The following is a 13,813-nucleotide window of genomic DNA, read 5'->3' as shown; positions in this document are numbered from 1 at the left end:
TTATTTCCTTAATATAATAAAATTGAAACATTAAATTATAAATATAAATTTGCTTCAATTGATTTTGTAATACCTAAGATTTATCATAATATTCATTTAAAAGTCAAATAATATAATTAGTTCTTTAATATTCATTCTAATACCAAATTATACAATTAACTTCTTAAACTCTGTGACATTGTTAACGAGACCATATTGTTAGCCAAATGTGTTTCCGATGTAAATATATATAATTTATGTTTTTGATGTTCGGAGACAACTCGGGGGGTCAACACAAGATAGCATTTAATATTTGGGATATACTTTTGTGAGAGATACATCACATATTCACCCAAAACTTTAAGGTGATAGGTATATGGGTTCTCTCACTTATAAAATGCTCAATCTTTTCCTTTTTTTAATCAATGTGGAACTTATTTGATTCTCAACACTCTCCCTCAAGTGTGAGTTGATAAGTGCCAATTTGTAGTGCTTTTATATATATAATTTTGTGGCACTTATCGTGTTTTTGTGTAAATTCTGTTGAATAATCACCCGTTTTGTGTGTAAATACGTTTAATTTATTTATACTAGTGTTTTAATTCCTTTATGTACCATTTGATAATTTTCTATTCATTTTGTAGGTATTAAGGCGTATTTAGAGCATGGGCAATATAGTGTCGAAGACACAGCTTCAAACGCGCGATTTTTACCAATAGAATCAATTCATCAAAGAATAAGGATCAAAATAAGGATGATAAAAATCATCAATTTGGTTGCCATTTTTTCATTGTTAGATAGAGAATTTAATAAGCTTTCAAACGCTTCGAACCGAGCGTAAATCGGAGTTACGGTGGTCATGGTGTTGTATAAAGCTTGCTTTACAAATCATTATTGATGTCTTCCTTAATCTTGTAACTTTATGTTTGGATTTGGGTTGTTATAGACATATACCTCACAAATCTTGATTAGGGATGGATATCTATTAGTTCTAGACTCTAGAGATAGTTTTTGGAGCTAATATTCGCCGTGGGTATCGAAGCTTAATGCCTAAGTGTTGTTTGTGTTGGTTGAGAGATCGTCGACGCGAGCAATACGGTTGGCTGATGTGTTGTTAAGGTTGGCTGAGAGATCTTCGCCGAGATGATACAGTAGTTTTTTCTACTTTGGGTTAGAAATGACTTAGGGTGTAAGTGATGCTTGATGATATTGATGAGTATTGTAGGTTGAGTATAACTGGTCGATAAGTTTAAGTTTGTGAGAAGTAGATTATATGCAATGCCTGGTAAGTCTCTTCTCTCTGAAAAATAAATTCTTTTTGTGTTGATATTTACTTTTCCACTTTCATATTTAAATTCATTCAAAACTAAACTCATAACTTTGGAAACTGTTGAACGACAATTCAATGCACTAGTCCCTGTGCAGACGATAATTTCCCGGATAAATATTTCCAAAACCTTTGTTGCTTGCCGCTTTACCGCTCCAACAAAATGACGCCGTTGCCAGGAATTGGTATTTTATTGAACTTGCATCGCAATAGTTTCTAACATTTTGAGTTTTGTATATATCCCACATATTGTATATTCTCACTTGTTTATATTGATACTTGTGTATGTTTAATATACTTGTACATGTTTTCTTATACTTGTGAATTTGTTATATCATTGTTTGTTTCCTTTCATGTTTGCTTGTGTGTGGTTAGAAATAGTCGGGCGGAAGTAACTTGGAGGAACGTTCTTAAATAACAGGCGTCAAGCTTACGACGTAAAACAAGCATGGTTATTCTTTTTAGTTTTTGTTTAGTTTAAGTAGTGTGATGCAATTGTCTAAACAAATTTAGATCGGACCAGTTCTTAAATTTCAAATCTTCACTTTTAAATTTGTTTAGACAATTTCATATGGTCTTTTGTTTGCTAATATTAATAGATTTTTGTGTTTGCCTTTGAACTCGTTATGAGTAGCTTATGAAATTGGAGGTGATTTTCCAAGTTTGATCGTTTCAACTTGCGAGTGTATGGTAATGATTTTGTTAAAGTTTTGTACACGTTCAAGGTATGTGTTTATCGCTTTCTTGACTTTAGAATATTCATGATACTTTGGCTTTTTACAATTTCTTTGTCATTTATTCTTTCGTATACTTGTTCGTTTGTGAATCACTTTAGTTCCCACCTTTTTGTGAGGTACCTTTCCATTGTTCACACATGCTGGAGACCATAACTCTTGTTTAAACTGGATTTTATTATGCTTAATATTTTGTTTCTGTTGATTGTATAAATGCATGAAAGTGATCAAGGCATATTTGTTTCATTTTGAGCACAACTACCTTGGCCAAATAGTCTTTTTACCTTGTGAGTGTGTAATCATTAGTAACCCCTTTGAGCTTTTTGTCAACATCCATGTTGTTTTTGCTAAATACTTGTCTATGAGTGTTTAGCTCACTTTTTGTGTGAACATTGATTCTTTGTTTTCTTGAACCCTCAACCATGATTTTTGGTTTGAATTTTTACCTTGCCTTAGAAAGTAGGGAGTATTCACACTTTGATAATATGGTTGAATTCAAGTTGGGGAGAGAATGTTTACTTGCTTATTGGTTGATTGATTATGAGGTTGTGAAAAGAAAAGAAAATAGAAAAGAAAAAAATGTGAAAAAGAAGTGAAAAGAAAAAGAAAGAAAAAAGAGAAAAAGTTTTGAAAAAGAAAGAAAAAAGAGTATGGAATAATGTTGTGTTAATAAGTTTGTGTTTTGGTGTAAAAATTTGAGATTCGGATGAAGTTTGATTGGAATTTCGTTGTTTGAGGTTTTGTGAGTTGATCACTCCCTTAGGTTTTGACAAGTTTTTGTTTCTATTAGCTTTAGGAATTATCCCTTGTTTGTTCACCCGACCACGCTACAACCTTGAAAAGTCCTTGTGATTCTTGCTTTTATATTTTCAACATGATTTTTGGATGATTGCATAATTTAGTCTTTTGTTTGCAAGGTTGAGGATGAGTTAAAATTACCCCACTTTTGTGTTTTTCATCTATCGATGATTGTGTGCTAGGTGTGATTCAATTTTGAACTAGTGTTGTTTTAGAATGTTTGGTATATTCTTTGTATTTAGCATTTGTGTCATGTTTATGTTGTCGTCGTAGTTAGTGGTAAGTATGTTTCTTTGTGTGTAATGTTTTTCATTTGAGCCATGCATTTGTATTCGTTTTTCAAAACTTGTTGTTGCGTAATTGCTTGGATATCGCTTTTGTTTCCTTGAGTTAGTTGATTCTTGTTTAGGGACAAACAAGCTTAAGTTGAGGAGATTTTGATAAGTGCCAATTTGTAGTGCTTTTGTATATATAGTTTTGTGGTACTTATAGTGTTTTTGTATAAATTCTATTGAATAATCACCCGTTTTGTGTGTAAATACGATTAGTTTGTTTAAACTCGTGTTTTGATTTCTTTATGTACCATTTGATAATTTTCTATTCATTTTTTTAGGTATTGAGGCGTATTTGGAGCATGGGCAATAAAGTGTCAAAGACACGACTTCAAACGCGCGATTTTGAGCAACAAAATCAATTCATCAAAGAATAAGGATCAAAATAAGGATGATAAAAATCATCATTTTGGTTGCCATTTTGTCATTGAATAAGATTTCAAACGCTTTAAAAATAAGGATGATAAAATCATCATTTTAGATAGAGCATTGAATAAGCTTTCAAACGCTTTAAAAATAAGGATGATAAAATCATCATTTTAGATAGAGCATTGAATAAGCTTTCAAACGCTTTAAAAATAAGGATGATAAAATCATCATTTTAGATAGAGCATTGAATAAGCTTTCAAACGCTTTGAACCAGGCGCAAATCAGAGTTACGGTTCACAAGTTATGGCCAAAACAGTGTAGAATTTTTTGTTGTTTCTGGTGTGATTCGCTGGACGAATTTTTGGCTCGCGGGGCGAGCCTGACTAACTAAAAAACGTGAAAAGGTTGTTGTGTTGAGCCGCCGGGTGAAGCGGTCCTGAGAGAAACACGTTTTAAGGGCCAAAAACACATTTTTTTAGGTTATGGTTTGGGTATTTTTTGCTCTCACTCCATCACCAATCGTTTTTTAGTTAGATTAGCTTAGAAAACAACTTCGGAGCTTGCATACGGATGATCCGGGGTGGATTGATCATCGATCAGAGCTGACAAACCGAGAGATTTTTCGTTCATTTCTCTTCCTCTTTATGTATTTTCTCTTTAGTTGGGTTTTGTATATGATTTTACTTTGAACTCATGTATCTTTATTGATCATGGTGTTGTATAAAGCTTGCTTTACAAATCATTATTGATGTCTTCCTTAATCTTTTAACTTTTTGTTTGGATTTGGGTTGTTATAGACATATACCTCACAAATCTTGATTAGGGATGGATATCTATTAGCTTTAGACTCTAGAGATAGTTTTTGGAGCTAATATTTGTCGTGGATATCGAAGCTTAATGCCTCAGTGTGGTTTATGTTGGTTGAGAGATCGTCGACGTGAGCAATACGGTTGTCTGCTGTGTTGTTGAGGTTGGCTGAGAGATCGTCGCCGAGATGATACAGTAGTTTTATTTACTTTTGGTTAGAAATGACTTAGGGTGTGAGCGATGCTTGATGATATTGATGAGTATTATAGGTTGAGTATAACTGATCGATGAGTTTAAGTTCGTGAGGAGTAGATTATACGCAATGCCTGATAAGTCTTTTCACTCTGAAAAATAAACCTCTGTTCGTTAAAACAAGCATCACGAGCTTTCTAAGAGGTTTTATGGTCCTTTTCCCATTATGGAATGTATAGGGGGAAGTGTCTCACACGCTTCAACTTTCGGATGGAAATTGTATCCACAAGGTTTTCCATCTGTCAGCTCTTAAGCCCTTTTGTGTTAGTAACATATTAACAACTTGAGACTTACCATCGGAAAGCTTTGATAACTAGACTGTATATCAACTACGGATGACCATGGATAAACATACTCAATTAGTACTTGGACAACCACATGAGCAACTCTTAGTGCAATGGACAGGCTTTCTGATTCATGAGGCTTCATAGGAGGACTTGGAAACCTTTCATTCTTGTTTTCCAGAATTTAACCTTGAGGACAAGTTGAGTTTTATAGGAAGGGGAATGTTACAACCCAACTAATTTAGCAAGGCCCATTAGAGAATGAGAAAAGCCCAATATCACATATTGAAGGAGTAATGGAAGTAGAGAAGGATGACCAAACATTGGACAAACGTGTCATCAAGAAGCCAACAAACAATTTTGTGTGTGAAAGAATGCAAGGAGTGCAAATTCCGCTATTTCAATTTTGTTACTTCTTTTCGATTTTTCTTGCAAGTTAGTTATCCTTGAGCTTATATGATGTTAATCGCACCCATTTTTTTGGCATGTTAAATGATAAGAACTCTCTCTTTTCTCTTTGAACATTCTTTCTTTTCTCTTGAAGTTGATACTTGTACACGTATATATCATTGTTCTCGTTATTACAGTTAAATTGTAGAATTCCATATTTAAAATTTGATCACCATATTTTCTCTTTTATATATTTATTTAAATATGTATTGATCGCTAAATTAATTGCTAAAAAATATTAATCATATATAAATAAATGGAACCAAACTTGAATAGATTTAAACAAAATTTTTAAAAAAAAGAAAATTTTTCCTTAACTATTAACCGAATCCAATAATGTAAAGAACTTTAACCTTAACTATAATCGAATATATATTTATATCTCATAAAATTGTTTGTGTCCATTCTTTCTTGCTATGTTTGAGATGTTTATATATTATCGATATTTCATTACTTTGCAAATGGAGTTCTGACAACACAAAGTTTAATCCTGGTCCACGATGCTACAAGAGCTTCTGTATCTTGTGATTATGATGTATTTATCCATTGGCCATTATAAATAATATAGATTTTAAAAAAAAGTTATAACAAATATCTCTTCAAATAGTGCATTTTGTTGCATCATGCATTACATCATTCAATCTTTTTATTCCTTTTATAAACATGTTTTTTTCTTTTTTACAAAGGTGCAAATTTTAGTGTATTAATTAATTGGAGGAAGTAGTAAAATACAATTAAGTTACTTAATCACTTTTGTTGAACTCTTTTCGTGAAGTCTTTGTAATGTTTGAAGCGTAATATATATTCAAGCAAAATATAGTCGTACACGTTGCTAAGAGTCAATTTTTGTCAACATTAAACCTGCCAAATTACGAGAATGTTGTTGTTTACCAAGTCTTATATTTTTGAGAATTTAATTAATTAGTTAAGGAATAATAAGAACGGTTGATATAGGATTGTTGTTTATATACACTTTTTCCATTTAAACTTGAGAACTACATACATTTATATGATTCAATGTAACTAGAGCCGTGACAAGTTTATGGAGGCTTTTTGTAGTTTAATTATAGTTTATATATGAAAAAATAAGTAAAAGATTTTATTTAATTAGAATTTAAGTCGATAAATAATTTTGAGGTCTTATTTATTTACTGTTTAATTTAAAAAAATTTGAATTCTGTGTAGTAGTCCATCTTACATGTCATTAAAGACGGTCACGAATGAATGTAACAAAATTGCACTACTTCATAACTTACGAAGTCATGGTTATGAAATTGGATCAATATGTATAAAAAATTGCAATATAGTTTGATGTGGTGTTTATTTTAGAAAAAGATATATTTTTGGACTAAATATACATCGTGGAAAAAATTTATACGCGAGATGTTTTGTTTATGATCTGACACACTTTAGTTTGAATTATTTGAAGAATATTTAATGATCTTATAAAAACTGAGAATTAGAATGAGATTTTTTATTATTATTAAATTTTAAAATTAAATTTTTTAAAAATTGTACATTTAGAATGATTTACACAAACATTCAATTATAGTTTTAATTGCATTATACTAAAATTTATTTTCAATATTTCTACAGAGGATAAATAGTAGAAATCTTCTCTATTTTTTAAGAGAAATGAAGAGATTCATTACTAAAGTTTTTAATGTATAAATGTCTAATTATACAAACTATATGTCACAAATTCAAAAAATTAAACGTATTATACACTAAATATAAAATAAGTTTTTAATTGTTCATATTAAATATTGAAACATAATTTATTTTAATTACTTTACTAACTATTAATTTTATTTGAAATATAGTTCACAACATTTGTTAAAGTACCCTAGCATGAAATAGATTTATATATTAGCCTAGATTTTAAAATTTTTATTAGGTAAGACTTAAGTCTTACAAAGCTTGTATATATTCTTTTGTATATTTAGCAAACTTTTTGGGTTACAAAGAATATATATATATATATATATATATATATATATATATATATATATATATATATATATATATATATATATATATATATATATATATATATATATATATATATATATATATATATATATATATATATATATATATATAAGTTAGAATTTGTTCATTTTGAAATCTTCTAATTCCTTTTTTTTCGTTATTCCTTCATTTCATCCTGTAAGATCTGATCCATTTTCTTATTCATCGAAAGTAAGGTAAGGTACGGAATAAAGAAGATCGATTTTTTGATCAAAAGTACTATATGAAATTTTTGGTTTTTTCTCGTTCTATATGTATATGTTGCAAGTATATGTTTCAATCAATATGAATAGAAAAACTTTGATTTTGTATGAATCAATATTATTACATTCCAAATTCGTCCCAATATTCTCAAAGAAATTACCGAATTGGATCCTAAATTGACGGGTTAATGTGAGCTTATCCATGCGGTTATGCACTCTTTGAATAGGAATCTATTTTGTGAAAAATCCCGGCTTTCGTGCTTTGGTGGGTCTTTGAGATCCTTTCGATGACCTATGTTGAAAAGATATCTATCTATTATGATACGATTAATTGTGTAAAGCATGTAGTAGCAACGAAACCAAAGAAAATATATGGAAAAGACATTCTATTATTATATATTCGTTAATGATATCTCGGTTCAGCTGTGGGCCGAGGAGGAGGAGAAAGGCAACAAGAAGATTGGATTGTAACATCATAAATGATAAAATCTTTGTCACAAGAAAAAAGGGGTTCATTCATTTAATCTTGCCTTAGTTCTGATTTCTCTCTATTTTGAAGAATATGGAGTCGGGTTCTATCCGTATTGAATAGAACACTGAGCCAAGTCTTCTTTATTTAGATCCGGAAAATCCTATGGTTTTATGAAATCATATGATATTGCTCTAATCCACAGTCAATCCTATTTCCGATAGGAACAATTGACAATTGAATCCAATTTTGCGCATTCTTTTTGTATACGTAAGAGTGGGAAAAGAAGGTCGAATTCAAGTTGTTTCAGTTTAAAAATAGTCGCGGTGAGTTTCTCGATCTTTTGACTTAGGATTAGTCAGTCTTTTTCTCGATAGGCGCAAAGAAAGGGGTATAACTCAGCGGTAGAGTGTCACCTATATATATATATATATATATATATATATATATATATATATATATATATATATATATATATATATATATATATATATATATATATATATATTCTTTTCTATCTTTTAACAAACTTTTTTATTGTAGTTACTGTACCATAAATTTAATATCCCAATAATAATTAGAAAAATATATATAATATTAAAAAGAAAGACATTGAGAAGGTAATTAGAAGGAGAAACTAAAATATATGTGATGAGTGAATAAAAAATTGCACGAGTAAGTAAAAATAGGGTTTTAATTAATATTATAAATTGAAGTGATAAAGCATGAATAGAATGTGCATGAGAAAATGAAAAAAGAAGGAAGGTTTAAAGGGAGGCAAAGCAAGCGTGTGGGGCAATGTAATAGATGTGACCAATATTTTCAAGAATAGAAAATTGGCCACGTGTAATCAAAGTCACTCTCTCATTGAGGCACAAACGCGGGGTTATACGTGTACTAAATTACAAACCTAATATGGTTTCTCCACTCATGAATGGAATGAATCAATCAAAAAGCCCAATTTTCTCATTCATCTCTATAGTATACTTCTTAATGGCCCAATACTAAATCATTTCTCCTTGCTTCCTTTTAGAATAAAATATAATGTTTGTCTTAGGTAAATTTTGTTCCTTTTGCCTCTTAAATTGTGGAAGAATTTGGTATAACTTGTTGAAAAGTGAAGCTCACCTTGATCTAAATGATCAAATTGAACTAGACAAAAGTTTAACTTTGACCAATAAATTCAAACAAATAAATATATTAAGAGGAATGATTGTCTCCGCTGATATAACTCTCAGTTGAATTTGAATCATTGATAAAAAAGATGAATAAAAATAAATATAATATATAATTTAATTGGAAAAATTAAAAGTGGATAGAAATTAAAAACACTTCGGCGGAGATCTATCTTTTAGATTTACGTGAGATCAAAATATAATAATTTTTACAAATATGTTATTTTATGTGAATTCATATTAAATTGCTTTTAAATATGTCAAAGTTATTAAAGCCTTCACATCTAACTCGTGTAACAAGTTAGATGTGTGAATAAAAATAGTAAGTGAATTTTGATCCAATCAATAATTCTGATATATCTTAGAGTTTAATATGAATTATTCTACAAAATCAAATTATAAAATAAGGGGTATTATTTATATAAATATTTTTTATCTTGAGATTTAAATTTTTTTAATAAGTATATATTTTGTAAATAAATTAAATAGATAAAATTATTAATAAGAAGATATTTAAGGAAAAGACTATAATAACCCTATACCAATACTTAAACACGAAAATGTCGAATATATCCTTGTTTTCTTTCCATCGATGGTCATGTGTGATTGCTCTAAATTTAAGGAACTTTCACCATATTATAATGATATTTATATTTATTTTCACATAAAATATTAAGTAGGCAGAGTAATATAATATTGTAGAGAGAGAAAGCGAAATAAGGTGGTCGTGGCATTGTATCATGCATCAATGACCCTCATTCATACCCCACCTTGTCTTGCTCACACTTATTGGAATTGTATCATGCATCATCAATCCCTCTACCTTTTTATGAGTCCTCTCTCCCATTTTCTTAATCTTACACGTGGTCTTCTCTTACTTCTCCTCCCTCTTTTCCCTCTCTCCACCACTATATATACCCCAATATCTCACTCTCCACTCTCCCCAACTCTCGCTCTCTTCTATATTCCCATTCTCCAAAACAACATTAACTCAAACAAACAAAACCAACCTTGATTTTTACTCTACTCTTTTCAAAATAGAGAACCATTTCCATCCACTATGGCAACATTTAGAGCATCTCCATCAAACTCATGGATCAACCACAAATCTTCATCATTCAATGATTTATGCTCTAATTCTCATTCAAGGGCAATTTCAAGTGCAATCTCAAGGGCCAATTCAAGGGCTAATTCAAATTCAATGATGTTAAAGAAGAAAAGATCTACCTCCAACTCCAACTCCAACTCCAAAAACTCAATCTCATGTTCTCTACAAACAACACTACCTTTCCTCAAAGAGTACCAACCAAAATCAACAAATCCAACAACAAAAACCTTAATCCCCACAAAAGAAACAATACCCAATTTACCCTCCACCACAAAACCATTACCAAAACAACAACAAAAATGGAACCTTCTACAACAAGCCGCCGCCACCGCCCTCGACTTCGTCGAAACAACCTTAATCAAACAAGAAAGCAAACACCCTCTCCCCAAAACCTCCGACCCACGTGTCCAAATTGCCGGTAACTTCGCCCCAGTACCGGAACATCCTGTCTCCCAAAACCTCCCAATTACCGGCAAAATCCCAAAATGCATTGACGGAGTTTACCTCCGTAACGGCGCCAACCCACTCCACGAGCCGGTTGCCGGTCACCACTTCTTCGACGGAGACGGTATGGTCCACGCCGTTAAATTCACTAACGGCTCCGTTAGTTACTCTTGCCGCTTCACCGAAACCCACCGTTTAGCCCAAGAAAAAGCCCTCGGCCGACCAGTTTTCCCTAAAGCCATTGGCGAACTTCACGGACATTCCGGTATAGCCCGTCTCATGCTATACTACGCACGTAGCCTCTGCGGCCTCGTCGACGGCACCCACGGAATGGGCGTCGCTAACGCCGGTTTGGTCTATTTCAACAACCGTCTGTTAGCCATGTCTGAAGACGACATCCCTTATCACGTCCGTATCACACCTAACGGCGACTTAACGACCGTTTGCCGTTACGATTTTAACAACCAACTAAAATCAACAATGATTGCTCACCCAAAAGTTGACCCTGTTGACAAAAATCTCTACGCGCTAAGCTACGACGTCGTTCAGAAGCCGTATTTGAAATACTTTCATTTCGATTCTAACGGCGTTAAATCACAAGACGTTGAGATTCCGTTAGCCGAACCGACTATGATGCATGACTTTGCCATAACTGAAAATTTCGTGGTTGTTCCTGATCAACAAGTGGTCTTCAAATTAGGCGAAATGATTCGCGGTGGATCGCCGGTTGTTTATGATAAAGAGAAGGTCTCGCGGTTCGGCGTTCTGTCGAAGAATGCCGAAAATGCTTCTGAGATGAAATGGATCGAAGCGCCGGAGTGCTTCTGTTTTCATCTCTGGAATGCTTGGGAGGAGCCGGAGAACAATGAAGTTGTTGTTATTGGTTCGTGCATGACACCGGCCGATTCGATTTTCAACGAATGCGACGAGAGTTTGAAGAGTGTTTTATCAGAAATCAGACTGAATTTGAAAACAGGAAAATCAACCAGAAGAGCCATAATCGCCGAATCCGAACACGTAAATTTGGAGGCCGGGATGGTGAACAAGAACAAGCTGGGAAGAAAGACACAGTATGCTTATCTCGCACTTGCCGAGCCATGGCCTAAAGTATCCGGGTTCGCGAAAGTGGATCTTTTCAGCGGGGAGGTGAAGAAGTATATTTACGGCGAAAACAGGTTCGGCGGGGAGCCACTGTTTTTGCCTAATGAGGATTCTGAGAATGAGGATGATGGTTATATTTTAACATTTGTTCATGATGAAAAGGAATGGAAATCGGAACTTCAGATTGTGAATGCTGCGAATTTGAAGCTTGAAGCTTCGATTCCGCTTCCGTCTCGTGTTCCTTATGGGTTCCATGGAACTTTCATACATTCAGAAGATCTACATAAACAAGAATGACCGTGATCGAGTGAGTGTCTTTGTTAGCACTGACTCGATCATGGTTTGTGAGAGGAAAGATTTTCCTGAGGGATGGTTGCAGATATGTCCCCGGAATCAAGTCCTCTGTTTTTTTTACAGCAGCAGATATTATTAATTTCTGCTTTTTTTCTTTTTAAGTTCTTTATTATGGGGCCAGCTTGTAGCTTTTGGAGGTAGAAAATGAAGCTCAGCTGGTTTTTTTTTTTTAATGTTGATGTGAATGGGAGTATAAAAAAAATACTATAAAATGATGATCACAGTGTAGAATGTGATGTTATAGTATGTAAAATTGTGTTTCAGCACAGTTTTGTGTTTGTAAATATCATATATGAATGATGATGTTTATATTTGACTATGTTTCTATTGGTGTTGAAAAACTTGTAGTTGTTTTTAAGTTTATGTTTTTATAATGATTTGTTAAGGAGTTATGAGAAAAACAGAGGCAACAAGAAATACATTTACTGAATTTCTTTTTGTTTGATGTTGATGTATTATTTTTTATAGTAAAAGGGAAACATTAAAAAAATGGAAAATGGATTCTGAGTTGAATCCTTGTGGTAACAAATTCAATAGTTAATGAAAGATTTATTAAATAAGCTCATAATGTAAGAAGAGCTCCCTTCTTGCAGTTGGGTAATTGTTATTTTGAAAATCAGTGAGAAAATTTCTTATGCTAGTGTGATTTTCATCTCATAGCCAACATTCATTATTATTATTATGTCTATTGAATAATGAACAAGTTTGGTTTAAGGCACTTCCTCAAGAATGAATTTGGTAACTTTAGTATATTTTAGTGGTGTTTTGTGAAATAAATAAATGAATTAATGAATTAATAATAGTTAAGTGAAGAGAAAGTGATATATGAGAGATTGAGAAAGTTATACTCAATACATTTTGTTAGAGTGAGTTGTATAAATATTACCATATACAAACTATTTTTAGTCTTGATTCTTAAATAAAACCAGACTATTTTGGTCAATATGAAACAGTTGTCCTAATTGAGGCTAAGAGGCACAATGCGAACCTCGAATTTTCATTGATGATGTCACTGTTTCGATAGATAATCATAAATGTATGATAAAATGTAGGAATAAAATCTCTCTGATACAACAGAGAGGGGGAGAGTAAATCTACATAGCTAACATTCCAATGCTCAAGTCAATTAGTGAATATAATAAAAAAAATAGAGTAAGTTATGGTTAGAGTATACCTCACATCTCACATGATATATCTTATATACGCATAATTAGAGATTTTTCATGCTTCCCGGCATGGAGCAATGAAAATCATTGGTAATATCCAATAGTGAGTAATCGTCTCTGGCCCGAATCGAGTACAAGTCTCAAAGTTATGAGTGCATTGTACTTTCAACATCTTATGACTTTGGACTGATGACTGAGTCTTCTTTTTATTAGGCATCGTGCCTCCTCAGAACATTGCCTTGTTCAATCAATTTGGGTCAACCTAATTGAGTAAAATTGATTGGTTAATCATCCTAATAGAAATACTTGCCCTAGTGCAACAAGAAAACACCTGAATGATATACATTAACAATTGAGGTTAATTCACTCAATCTTTACTTTTAACCTTAGACATAAATGGACCAAATTCATAAAAAAAATTCTTTTTAAT

The 13,813-nt window shown here is 32.2% G+C and overlaps 1 protein-coding gene across 1 annotated transcript; it reads left to right on the top strand.

Moving 5' to 3' along the window:
- Positions 1-10,141: 10,141 nt before the first annotated feature.
- Positions 10,142-12,536, top strand: LOC131594587 (9-cis-epoxycarotenoid dioxygenase NCED1, chloroplastic-like). Its single transcript, XM_058866762.1, has one exon. The coding sequence runs from the start codon at positions 10,271-10,273 to the stop codon at positions 12,158-12,160; it is 1,890 nt and encodes a 629-aa protein (XP_058722745.1). The 5' UTR covers positions 10,142-10,270; the 3' UTR covers positions 12,161-12,536.
- The last annotated feature ends 1,277 nt before the right edge of the window (positions 12,537-13,813 follow it).

Source organism: Vicia villosa, linkage group LG4, assembly GCF_029867415.1.
Source record: "Vicia villosa cultivar HV-30 ecotype Madison, WI linkage group LG4, Vvil1.0, whole genome shotgun sequence".
Lineage (NCBI taxonomy): Eukaryota > Viridiplantae > Streptophyta > Magnoliopsida > Fabales > Fabaceae > Vicia > Vicia villosa.
The sequence above is the reverse complement of the archived record's forward strand: the minus strand, read 5'-3'. Positions and strand labels throughout refer to the sequence as shown.